Source organism: Bos taurus, chromosome 6 (assembly GCF_002263795.3).
Source record: "Bos taurus isolate L1 Dominette 01449 registration number 42190680 breed Hereford chromosome 6, ARS-UCD2.0, whole genome shotgun sequence".
Classification (NCBI taxonomy): domain Eukaryota; kingdom Metazoa; phylum Chordata; class Mammalia; order Artiodactyla; family Bovidae; genus Bos; species Bos taurus.
Window position 1 is genome coordinate 88,305,201 of NC_037333.1, and position 13,769 is coordinate 88,318,969.

The window sequence follows — 13,769 nt, forward strand, 5'->3', positions numbered from 1 at the left end:
AAAGAATTAAAATTTTCAAAACTGACAAAGAAAAGCTAAATAGCCATGTATCTATCAAAGGAAATGGATTTTTCATTAAAAATGTTCCCACAAATAAAACACAAGGTACAGATGGCTTCATTGCTCAACTCAATCACTCAAACAAATTTTCAGAAAATAGTAAAGAAAGATGTACTTCCAAACACGTTATAAGGCTAACATTTCTCTGATACACAATAGCCAGATGTTTTTTTTTAAGAAAACTAAAGATCAATATGCCTTGTGAAGAACAAGAATCCTTAATAATATACTAGTAAACCAAATCCAGCCATATCCAAAAGGGGTCATATATCATGACCAAATGCAGTTTATTCTAAGAATACAAAGTTGGCTTAAAAATCCAAGAGTCAATTAATATAATTCACATAATGACAGAACAAAGAAGGAAAATCAAGGATCATCTCAACAGAATCAGATAAAAGACCTGACAGTTCAGTATCTTCTGATAATAAAATTTTTTAGCAAACTAGGGGTAGATATCTTAACCAGATAAGGGAATCTAGAAAAAAGTATAAAGAACATCATACTTAATTAGGAAAAATTGAACACTTCCCCCGCTAAGATCAGGAACAAGGCAACTTGGTCCAATAAGTCACCAATTCTATTCAGTATTTTACTGGAGGTCCTACGTAGGCCAACAAGGCAAGAAATTAAAAATAGGGGAGAAGGAGAGATAAACTGACTTAATTTGCAGAGATGACCATGCATGTAGAAAATTCTACCATCAAACAAACAAAAAACAACCCTGGTTAACCAAGTGAATTTAGCAAGCCAATAGGATATAAGATCAATATACAAATGTCTATTTGTATATTGGACAAACAACTGCCAAATAAAATATAAAGAATTATCATTTACAATAATCTAAGTATTTCATCTTGGCCTCTCCTAAACCAGGAAGAGGAGAAAGACTCTTAATCACTGTCATTGGAGATGACTCTTATCACTGGTGATGGCTCAAACTTAACTCCGCATAAGAAACTTCAATAGATAACCCAGTTACTTGGACAGTAAGGAGATCAAACCAGTCAATCTTAAGGGAAATCAACCTGAATACTTGCTGGAAAGACTGATACTGAAGCTAAAAGTCCAGTATTTTGGTAATCTGATGCGAATAGCTGATTCACTGGAAAAGTTGCTGATGCTGGGAAAGACTGAGCGCAGGAGAAGACGGTATCAGAGGACGAGATGACTGGATGGCTTTGCCAATGTAATGGACATGAACTTGGGCAAATTCTGGGAGATGGTGAGGAACAGACAGGCCTGGCATGCTGCAGTCCATGGGGTCACAAAGTGTCAGACACAACTGGACGACTGAACAACAACATTTACCAATCAGTTTTCCTATATCGTTGCCCTCCTACATCCGAGAAGTCCAAATTCTTTTTCCTTTGGCTGCTGCTACTGCTGCTAAGTCGCTGGCAGCCCACCAGGCTCTCCTGTCCCTGGGATTCTCCAGGCAAGAACACTGGAGTGGGTTGCCATTTCCTTCTCCAATGCATGAAAGTGAGAAGTGAAAGTGAAGTAGCTCAGTCGTATCCAACTCTTCGCGACCCCATGGACTGCAGCCTACCAGGATCCTCTGTCCATGGGATTTTCCAGGCAAGAGTACTGGAGTGGGGTGCCATTGCCTTCTCCATTCCTTTGGCTAGTTAGGACACCATTTATCATCCGTTGTTAAGATGGCATATAAGCAGGACTTCCCAGGTGGTTCAGTGGTAAAGAATCTGCCTTCCACTGCAGGGGACACTGGTTCAATCCCTGGTCAGGGAACTACGACCCGAAGATCCCACCTGCCATGGGGCAACTAAGCCCGTGTGCCACAACTAAGACCTTATGGAACCAAAAAAAAAAAAAATGGCATATAAGCTCCCAGGCCTAATTGCTTCTTTCGGTTTTGACTTCTTTTCAATTTGCACATCTCAACCACTGAATCTAAGAGGGTAGAGAAGTCTTCCATCCCTTACAGGGAAAAATTTAATAGAACATTTGTAAGGCCCAAACAGTGAAAACTACACAAAACTTCTGAGATGAATTTTTTTTTTAAATCTAAATAAATGACCATCACGTGGGCCAACATTATGTCAGCTATACAAAATACATTCCTAAGTCTGATACAGCCAAGAAGCCATGAGTTTGCAATCTCTGCTCTGAGTGTTCTAAATTTTATCCTTGAAACAAACCAGACTACCAGAAAACTGAGTACTCAGGCTACAGTACTAGTTTTTTAAACCCAACCGAATTTTATCAGTAAATCCTTGGCTTACATTTTGTAGAAACTAATATCAAGTTTGTTTAGTTTTAGAAGATGGAGTTATTTAATACAATAAGCAGTAGGTCCAATACAGGGGCACAAAGAGAAATTATTTTCTAAGATCTAAATTGCACAAAATTTATCAATTCTCCAGAACATCCACCATGCTTACAGAGTTTATGAACAACACAAATCTCAAAACTTATCAAGTTTCTAATTTGGCTCTTGTTGCTAGTTAATTCAATCTACATCAACATTTAGAAAACTAAGATCATGGCATCTGGTCCCATCACTTCATGGGAAACAGATGGGCAAATAGTGGAAACAGTGTCAGACTTTATTTTGGGGGGCTCCAAAATCACTACAGGTGATTGCAGCCATGAAATTAAAAGACGCTTACTCCTTGGAAGGAAAGTTATGACCAACCTAGATAGCATATTCAAAAGCAGAGACATTACTTTGCCAACAAAGGTCCGTCTAGTCAAGGCTATGGTTTTTCCACTGGTCATGTATGGATGTGAGAATTGGACTGTGAAGAAAGCTGAGTGCCAAAGAACTGATGCTTTTGAACTGTGGTGTTGGAGAAGACTCTTGAGAGTCCCTTGGACTGCAAGGAGATCAACCAATCCATTCTGAAGGAGATCAGCCCTGGGATTTCTTTGGAAGGACTGATGATAAAGCTGAAACTCCAGTACTTTGGCCACCTCATGCGAAGAGTTGACTTATTGGAAAAGACCTGGATGCTGGGAGGGATTGAGGGCAGGAGGAGAAGGGGACGACAGAGGATGAGATGGCTGGATGGCATCACCGACTCTATGGACATGAGTTTTCGTGAACTCCGGGAGTTGGTGATGGACAGGGAGGCCTGGTGTGCTACAATTCATGGGGTTGCAAAGAGTCGGACACAACTGAGTGACTGAACTGAAGTCAATTTTACCACTGGTATTAATTTACTACTTCTGATTTTTGTATTTTTATTTTTCAGAATATATATACTCATCAGTTCAGTTCAGTATACTCTTATAAGACACTTCAAATTCTCTTGTGGAATGAAATATCTTTTACATAAATGCAGAAAGCATTTTTTTTTAAAGAGAGTCAAGGTATCCATATTAAAGAATTCAACATTTATCAAGCACATTACAGAGACATTAAAATATTTCTAATGTACACACTCTAACGTTACTTTTTAAGAATAGGACAGGATAAGAGATAATGAACTTGAAAGAAAGGCTAGAGAGGGAAAAAACCCTAGGGAAGGAGAATTTTGAATAATGAATAGATGTTGAAGAGGGCAGCAGGTAAACACTGTAAGTAGTAACAGAATATTATAATACAATGTAAAAATAAACAATTCAGATTAAATGTAAAAATAAAGTTGGGTGGATAGAAGGATGTCAAATAATAGTTCAGGTGCAACACTGCACTTGTATTTGCTTCTTAAATGTGAAATAACAAAGCAAAAGAAGTTTTAAAACTTGTAAAACACACCATCATGTCAAACTTTTTGTTTAGAAGTTACTGAAGCTACTATCTTTAGAGTTCTAGTCAAGACTTTAATATATATAGAAGGGATCTTAGAAAAACTATACAGTACAATTTAACTTTAGAGACCAAAAAGTGCAAGAATAAAAAGAAAAATATTATTTCAAATAACATACAAAGACTATGTTAGAACTCCAACCTACAGATCACCTGGGTTGATCTGAATAACGTGATTAACTGTTACTCTTCTGCCTCATTCCATGTATATACCTAACCAAAACTAAGAGTTCAGAGAACTTTCCAAGATAAAAACACAGTACAGTAATTCCTTCATTGTACATGTGTAACTCCAAATGAAAAACAAGCATTTACTGTGTTCAAGATACAATGCTACGTCACTGAGGACATCAAGAAGAATAAAACTATTCACAGAAAATCATACAATCTCACTATAAGCTCAAGACAATTAAAAAGGAAGCCTATTAAATATAAAAATACTTAAAAGTCAATGTTGATGTAATTTAGCATTCTCACTTATCATACTTTATAAAAGATATATTCTTTGTAATTCATAAAATATTTACAAAATGATCTACCTAAGAAGACTTTTTTCATATGGCATATATAAAGCCTAATCTTAATATTTTGGTTTCTTAAATAAATACATTTAGAAGAAAGCAACTTTCTATCCAGTCCTATCTCCATTTATTTCATAAATAAAACTTAAAAAAAATAGGAAAAATAAACTGAGAAAGATTCTTGAGAAGATAATATTGTACAAATGTGACAAAATAATAGAAAGGAAAATTTTCCAATATTTGTGAACACTTCAACACCAGCACAAATTTTTGGAAAATCTTAACCAGTACTTCCTTATGGAACATAAGAATTTAGAAACTATTTCTCATACTTGCTTAAATAGTTCATACAAATATATGTTGATCTTTGTATGATGACAGGGCATAAATTACAAGTGTAGAATGTGACAAAGACTGAAGAAATGGCAACAGAACAAATTCAAGGTTAGAACCAGTTAAGGATAAACACTAGTTAGAAAAATAAGAAGCTCAACAAATGAGGAGTTAGGCTGTTCATAATATCCAAACATCAAGAGGAGGAGCAGAATCTAAATAATCTGTAGCAGGAGTAAGAAAACAAAGTGGACAGCAAGTATCAAAAGTCAGAAGCAGGATAAATGATAAAAGGCTTGAGACTAAAGAAGGAATCCAGACTATAGAGATCACCAACAAGCTGTGTTAACACTGGCTCAACATTGCTTCTCATCTCAATGAATGTGTGCATGCTAAGTCACTTCCAACTCTTTGCAACCCCACCAGGCTCCTCTGTCCATGGGATTCTCAAGGCAAGAATACTGGAGTGGATTGCCATGCCCTTCTCCAAGGGAATCTTCCAACAGTCACTTGGAATTTGGTAGGTGGGGAGAACAGTTGTATTCAGCATTTAAGAAGCATAAAGACAAGAGATGTGCAGATGTTATAGATCCTTTTTTCCTATGAGACCACATGATTTCAGTGCCAATTTCAAAATTAATTTGTGGCAAAAACATAGTACATACAAATACAAGAGGAAAGTATAAAGTAGATTTTAAACAACTTAATTTGCTACTTTGCAGAGGAAGGTGAAATGGCTTAGTCTTTGGATAACCAACATCAGGGCACATGGGTTCAGTTCCTGGTCAGGGAACTAAGATAAGATCCTTAGTTGCAGGGCAACTAAGCCTGTGCACAACTACTGAGCTCCAAAACTACTGAACCCACACACTTCAGAGCCTGTGCACCACAATGAAAAAGAACCTGCGCACCATAACTAACCCCCAAAGCATCTAAATAAATACATGAAAAAAGCCTAAAATCTTTAAAGAGAAAAATATTTGAATTTGACACATACTTCATCTATTTGTTTCCACTCGCTAACATATGAGTAATTCAAACAGTTATAATATATAAACTCCTTTCCTAATCATTCTGAACTATAACAAGACATTTGACGAAATTCATAACCCATTTAAGTTTTTAATCTTTATTCATCTTTATCAAAATTAAAAGTATTACATAATGTTATTCTGCAAGCAAAACCACTTCTTATATCTGTCCTCCTTCACTCAGGAATCTTCAAAATCCTTTTGTATAAATTCTGAATGACGAATTGCAAAACATATTTAAATTTTTTTCCACAAAATTTTTCCCTCGTTTTATTTTATATCTGCTGTATTGTAGTTGAAGGATAGAGAAACCTAGAGTGACAAAAGAAGTTAGAGAAGTTGGGACTATGTAATAAATTTTAAAATTTGATAATATGGTAAAAGAAAACATTTTAATCGAGTAGACTTAAATCTAAATCTTAGTTTTATGCCATTACTGACTGTAAACTTGGGCAATATACTAAACTAGCAGTTACTCAACTATGATCCGCGAGATCCATAGAGATCCTCAAAACTCTTTCAGAGGCTCTGTGAAGTCAAAACTATTTTTATAATACAGTACTAAAATGTTATTTGCCTGTTTCACTGTTGACATTAAATTGATGATACAAAAATAATGGTGGGTAAAAACTGCTATTCCCTTAACACAAATCATGGCCATATCACCAATCATCATATCTTGTCTGCCATGCACTCATAATTAAGTGAAAAAAATTAAGGGTGAATTTCCATTATGAAGCAATAAAAAGTACTAATTTTTAAATTTTCCACCTTGAGTATATTACCTTTTAATATTCAGTGTAACAAAATGGAAAACATTTCTGCTGCATACCTAGATACTGCAGTTATCTCAAGAAAAACACCTGTGTAAATGTGATCTAAACCAATACCTTTTTTTCATGGAACACTGATATCATTTCAACAAAAACAACTCTCTTTCTCATCAGTGATAAATTCAAACTTTCAAGTATACATTATAATTTTGGAAAATTTATATCTGTCACTGAATGTGACAGCTTTCCAGTTCTTTATTTTTCTAAGGAGAAGAGTGATGTATTAGTAAATGTTATTTTTTTATATCGTGGAATAAAAGGCAGCAATATTTGGAACTCAGTAAATCAGTATTTTCCAATTGACCAGAGTACGATGCTACAAAATCATGCACCAAATGATCTACTCAAGATACACAAAAAACCAGTGGGTTTTAATTGAACAAAGTTCAAAAAATTCGCTGATAATGTTTCAGATTCTACACTACAACTAACCTCCAGGAAACCATCATAGTTTTAGGACTGGTATCAAAGAAAAATATTCACAATTATCAAAATGGCTATTAAAATATTCTAAATGTTAAGACGGTACTTTTTCTTAGACTTCCTCTAAAATAATGTATTGCAACAGACTAAATATAAAAGCAGACATATCTTCTATTAAGCCAGACTTCAAAGGTATTTGTAAAAATCTAAAATAATGCCATTCTTCTCAGTTGTTTTCTTTCGGAAAAGTTATTTTTATAAAATTAAGTAAAACTGTAATAGCACAATCCTTCTGTATAATAACTTAAATTTTCAACAAATTGTTAACTAATGTGGTCAATTTCCATTGCCACTATAAAATTATGTGGGTATCCTACATGTAACATATATCTATCTGTCCATATATAGCCAGTTAGTTAGAAGCATGGTTCCATCCAAGACCAATATTAATGGCCAACAATCTAGCCACTCATTAAACCAAAACCAAAAGTTACCTCAAGATATTTGTAAACACCTCCTGAAAGACCTTTGTTTTGGCAAATCTGGAAGCTATGTACTAAAACCAAACCAGTGATTAAGCAAGACTTTGATATTCAGCAAGTCTGTGGTGATCAAGTCACTTCAACACCAGAATGAGTTATTCAGTCAAGCATCAGAACAAGGACCCAAATACTTCAGAAAGTGCCAATGCTGCTACATGTATATGCAGGTAACACATGACGTAGACGTTTCCTAACGCATGTTTCACAATATGTTCCACCTTAAGCACCAGACTGTGTTGAATTAACGTGGGACTAGTAGCATTTGGACAATCCTGACATTACTTTCTTGTGAGAGTAACATTAATTTACATATCTGTAGTTACACTATCTTTTGCAAGCTGTTTGAAACCTTCACTTGAAAGGTTTGAAACTACTCCACTAAAATATTAGTCTTCTTTAGAGGGATTACTAACGTTAAGTCTATCTTTTAGTCATCTTCTACTACTCTCGTATGCATTCTCTCAAAGTTGGTGTGTGAAAGCAATGTTGCAACTTCTGCCCCTCCATTCAAGACAGACTCAACTTTCAAATAAGAGTATTCATAAAGCATAATATAGCAGAGACGTGAATGTTTGTACACAGAGTATATAGAAGCAAGCATATGTGAGCGTGTTATATAAACATATGTATAACAACATACTGATATAACTGGCAACAGCAAAATCTTTACAAATAAATAGATGACAATGACATCTAGGGGACTTTCTAGACAGCCTGACATTCATAAATACGCATAACAATTAGATAAGCACACACACACACACACAAAACTTAAAAAGTACTTAAAGAAAAATATTTGCTTACTAAAAAAATCAGAATGCTAAAACTATCCAGAAAAACAAATGAAGTAAGATACAAGCATTCAAACATACATCTGTACACATCCTGAATTTAAGAATGTTTAAATACCAATGACAGACATTCTGTCTACTGAATTTTTACTTTGATGAAGCAAAGCTAGCTGGACTAATCTCACTGAATTTCAACTGCTTAGCATATTGAAGATGCTCAATAAATTCTGGAGTGAAATTATAAGACTCAATATAGCCAACATGTCTAATGTCTCCAAAACCTCTTAATGAATGGAAAATGTTACATTTATTAATTCAAATAACTTATATATTTAGCTAAACTTTCCTGTCTCTAGATCAAATTATATTTGTCCCAAGAATAACTCCCAGGGGCTTCCCAGGTGGCACAATTGTAAAGAATCTGCCTGCCAATATCAATCATTTTATATCAATCATCCTGGCGAAGACTAGACAAAGAGACAAGTGGAACGCTTTCCTGTTTTGCCTGGGTCCATTGGGGCACTGTTTTCTTGTATACAGCTGAGACTCTCTCTGGCTGTTTTTTGCTAATGATTAGAATACCAGGTGCCTCATGAAATGATGGAAAAGGCGATGACAACCCACTCCAGTATTCATGCCTGGAAAATCCCACGGACAGAGGAGCCTGGTAGGCTACAGTCCGTGGGGTCGCAAACAGTCGGACACGACTGAGCAACTTCACTTTCTTTCTTTCAAGATACTGCGGGTTCTATTCCTGGGTAAGGGAGATTCCCCTCAAGTAGAGAATGAGAACCCACTCCAGTATTCTTGCCTGGAAAATTCCATGAACAGAGAAGCCTGACGGGCTACAGTCTACGGGGTCGCACAATCGGACATGACTGAGTGGGTGCATGTGAACACACACACATACGAGTAACTCCAAATCTTCCTAGTGAAAAATGTCAAAAGCATTATACTAACTACATAGATATAGAATTTAGAAATTCATGGAAGACTTACTGATATAACATATGAAGAATATGTATTACATAAGCCAATGTATTTCATAGAATAAAAAGAAATATAGCAGGACACTGTCAAAAGAGTTTACTCTGAAGAGCTTTTATATCATTACTAAAAATAATTTTTAAATAAATAGCAAGTGGAATTCCCCTGTTTAGATGAAAATGCACTATTTACCACTAGCCCATAATGGTGACAAATCAAAAAGAAACAACAATGTCCCTGCGACTCTTTCAAGATTAAAACCCCTCCAATCTCAAGATAAATACAAATGCAAGAAATAGTTCCATAATAAACCTACTTAATATGTTTAATCGAATCCTTAATTTAATTAAACCCTAAAACGTTCAGCCAAATCCTCAACCCACTGAATATCTAAGGAACAACCACAGAGATATAAGGGCTTTTAGCTTACATATTACAACCTGTAAAATAAAGTACAGATGAAGCTAGACACTCTGGATCTAGCTGACAAAGGAACAAGACTGGGCAAGTTACTACTCTTAAAAATGTAAATATTTTTATTTTCAAAACACTGGTATTTTTAAGGCAAAAATGTATCAAATGCTATACCCTGAAGAAAGTATTTTGAACTTGATTAAAATTAAAAGAAATACTTATAAAAATTTTTCATTTCTAAAGCAATTCTTATAGAAAACTACTAAACATAGTTCAAAGAGAATAAAACTAGAATATATAGTAATCGAGTATCTGACCTCTCATATGTTTTGTTTTCATATTTAAAAAGCTTATATAATATCTCAGGTTTATATGCATAGCACCTGGACACACAAACTTGGAAACACCCCTCCCCCCCTCAAAAATAAAAGTTTGGAGAACTTTTTTTTCTTCTTGATCTTTCTAAGTACTAAGATCCATTATTATATACGACTCAGAGGAAGAACATCAAAGTTCTAAAATTATAATCATGTCTCAGCAAAAATAATATAAGCAAAAAAAAAAAGAGAAAGAGGTATTTATGTAGGCTCCCTATCATCTGTAGGTGGCCATTTTCCTGAATATTAGTTAAGGTGGGCAAAAGGAACAGAAACACTTTGACTACTTCGGTTTGGAGGGAAAAAATCACTGACCAGATTATCTAGATAATTTAAATAACTAAATTATTCTATTAAATCCATTACTATAGAGAGCTGAGAAGCAATGATATAAGTTGAAATCAATCTTTTTCTGTTGTACTATAAGTTTTAGAAACACAGTATTTTACTCAAGACTGATGATCACTTAAAAATGTACATTAAATAAATGTGGGTATATACAATAAACAATCACAATTTAAAAGGTAAACCACTGCATTACAAGAATTAATCTGCACTAAATCACTAACGATGTTGATTTTAAGCTTTCTTTTTATTAAGACTTAAATAAAAGTACCTTGTAAAATGTATGATTCAAAACACCAAGTTATATTCAAAGACAGAAAAAAAAAGGAATTCAGTGTTTAATGTAAATAATCAGAAATCTACATAAAATTCCAGATGCTCAATAAATAAGTCATAATGATAAAAATTATGGAAAAAAATATGGTGATAAACTTCAAATGGCTTAATATTAGATACAATAATAAAATTATCACTGTGGTATATAGATGAACTTCATTATTCATTATTAGACATTTACACAATGAGTTAACTCATTAAAATTTTTTTCTAGGAAGCTCATTGTATAAAATATGCCATATGAGGTACTTTAGAAAATGGTACATTTAGCTTCAGAGTTAGGAAGTTTATTCTTTTTTAACTTTTACTATTAGCATTAGGTCATCAAGAGTACTTTTTAAAAAAATACTTATTTGGCTGTGCCAGGTCTTGGTTGCAGCATGCAGGATCTTTAGCTATGATATGCAAACTCTTAGTTGTGCCATGTGGGATCTAGTTCCCTGACCAGGTATCGAACCTGGGGCTCCCTGCATTAACAGTCTTAGCCACTGGACCATCAGGGACATCCCCATTATGAGTACTTCTAATTTTTGAAAAGAAGAATATTTCATTACTAGTTGGATATTTTTCACTTCTAGTCTGCCAATCCTTGACAAATACTCATTTAAATAAAATAACATGAAACAAAGACAAAACTACTCACTTAGTATGGTTTAATGTGACAGGTATATAGGAATCAAATTAAGAGAGAGAGAATTAGGACAAATAATTAAAATTACAGACAGTAAATAACCTCTGCAACTAACTAGTAACTATGAACAAGTTAGGTAACGTAAAATCTTACCATGACATTGAACACTTTTAGTGCTTTTGGGAATAATGAAAAGTCAACTCTTAAGGAAGTATTAGAAAAATTTATACTTAAGACACAAAACTATGCCCAAGTAGGCTTTTCCCAGAAAATAAATAGACTTCTAAAATCTATTATATGCTGAAATTTAAAACGACCAAAGAAAATGTCAGATGAATTTACTGAAATCTATAAGGTACGCTTCTTTTAAAATTCAAAGCAAAAGTTTTAAAAAGCAAATAAAAATGTCCTCCTAGAACTTTATAAACAGACTTCTTTAATCTGAACTACTAATAGCCATGTGACCACTGCTAATTACAGAAGTTCCTCAATGAAAATATATATCACTATTTCTAAGTGGATAATTTACCATACCATTTCTAAGGAAACTCACTAACAGTATCAAAATTAAAAAAAGAAAAGAGGAAAAGAATGGAAATTAACCAGAGAATTCAACTCAGACAATAAAACTCTAAGGAGAGGGGGAAAGAGTACATTGGCAGGTGTCTGCAAGGAGCTAGATAACACAATAGAATCAGTTTTCATTCTGCAGAACAACCATGAGACTTGCTGCAATGTCAGCTCCAAGCACACACTGAGGGACTCCAGAAAATGCTCATTGATCATGCAGCACTTTATAATGCGCATAGGCTTTTTTCTCCTGTTAACCTCGCCTGGCTTCCCTTTGCAGTTTATTCTCCTAAGCCCTCTCCCCATAACAAATTCTTTTCCTGAGGACAGTAAAATATTTAATAAATTATCTTAAGAGTCTAAGTATTAGGAATATCACTCATCATCATTAAATCATCATAAAAATTAGCCAGTTTTTTTTTTTTAATGAGGAGGGAAAAACCCTACACCCCCCAAAATAAGAAAATTATTCAAATATTTATATCTATAAATAAAAATATGATGGTATACTACATCCAAGGCCAAAACCAATTATAGTTTCACTTTGACATGTATTTCCTTGCACTGATTTATACGCAAATAGGTTCTATAACACTGACACAAGGAGGAAAAAAGAGAAAATACAATTCAAATTTTCATGACTGAAAATACAGATTTTTGTGAGCTCTCAAGCACTGGTGCCTTAAATTTTACAGTCTTTTAATTTTTAATTGAATAATTTATTTTATAATAATTAAAGTCACATGAAAAACCTAGAACCAGATGTACCAGCTAAATTAGGCAAATAGATTGATATATATGCTTAATTTTACCCTAGAAACTAAAATAAGCAGCTGTTTTTAATAGTTAACTGCAAGCAAGAGTTGTGGGCTTAGATATGTAAATGAATTCTAAGACATATGATACTAAACCTACTCAAAGCTGCTTTGCAGACCCCACCTTCTAATGAGTTAATCTAAAGGTCACCACCAGCACAAGGCTTTTTATTAAGTCCAAAGCCCTTTCCTTCTTTCTTTTTTCCCCCTATCAAACATATATCTACAATTTACAAAACATTAAGTTTAAACAAATTAATTCTAGACTTATTTAGTAATCATGTGAACTAGACTGCCACATTCTCACACGGAATAAGGTCTGACCGTATCTTGCTTTTATGCTCTGCCTCTCTTTGCTCTCTCCTCTAATCTATTCATCTGTAAAATAATTCCGGCAGATAAGATTTCTTTGTTCAGATTTCAACTTTCATTTCATTTACAAACCTAGCCCTACCTCAAGAATGTCTTCTAGAACATATGCTTCCATTTCAGCCGCTGTCTCCACCATGTTTTATCAAACTGCCATGTTTCTTACTGCACTATGATTAGATCATTGCCAGCAGGAACACTCCTCTGTGTCAGCAAGGGAACAGGAAATGGAATGTTCTATTACATGCCTAAAGCAGCTTAGCTGTTCACTAGCCAGGCATCTACCAAAAGAGCAGGGGGTGACTCACTGTGTATTTTTTAAAGATACAGAAGCTCTATTCCAAAGCAAACTTCAGCCAAGTAATTTCAACAGACAAAATAGATACAGTCTCTTATATTTTACCATTTCAAATTTTAAAACTCCAAAATTTCAAAAAAGAAATAATAATGTATTTTTTAAAAAGCTTAAACATGTCTGGCTTCCTGGTTGAACAAAAGAGGTTGAAGTGGGTTACGTAGCAATTTATCCTTAGTAAAGCCTTGTAGTGAGATTAATGGCTGTATTAAATACACAAAGAGGGAGGCAAGGTGCTATCAAACTAGGAATTTGTTACAT

At 34.2% G+C, this 13,769-nt stretch overlaps 1 protein-coding gene across 13 annotated transcripts in view; it reads right to left on the reverse strand.

Annotated features, from left to right (window-relative positions):
* Window positions 1-13,769, reverse strand: part of ANKRD17 (ankyrin repeat domain 17) — a 167,280-nt gene that overhangs the window by 117,307 nt on the left and 36,204 nt on the right. For 4 of the 13 annotated variants that reach the window (XM_024993132.2, XM_024993128.2, XM_010806199.4 and 1 more), the window contains exon 1: window positions 13,239-13,325. In XM_024993132.2, the coding sequence (XP_024848900.1) occupies window positions 13,239-13,292 (54 nt within the window). In that variant the 5' untranslated portion in view covers window positions 13,293-13,325. 13 annotated transcript variants of the gene reach the window in all.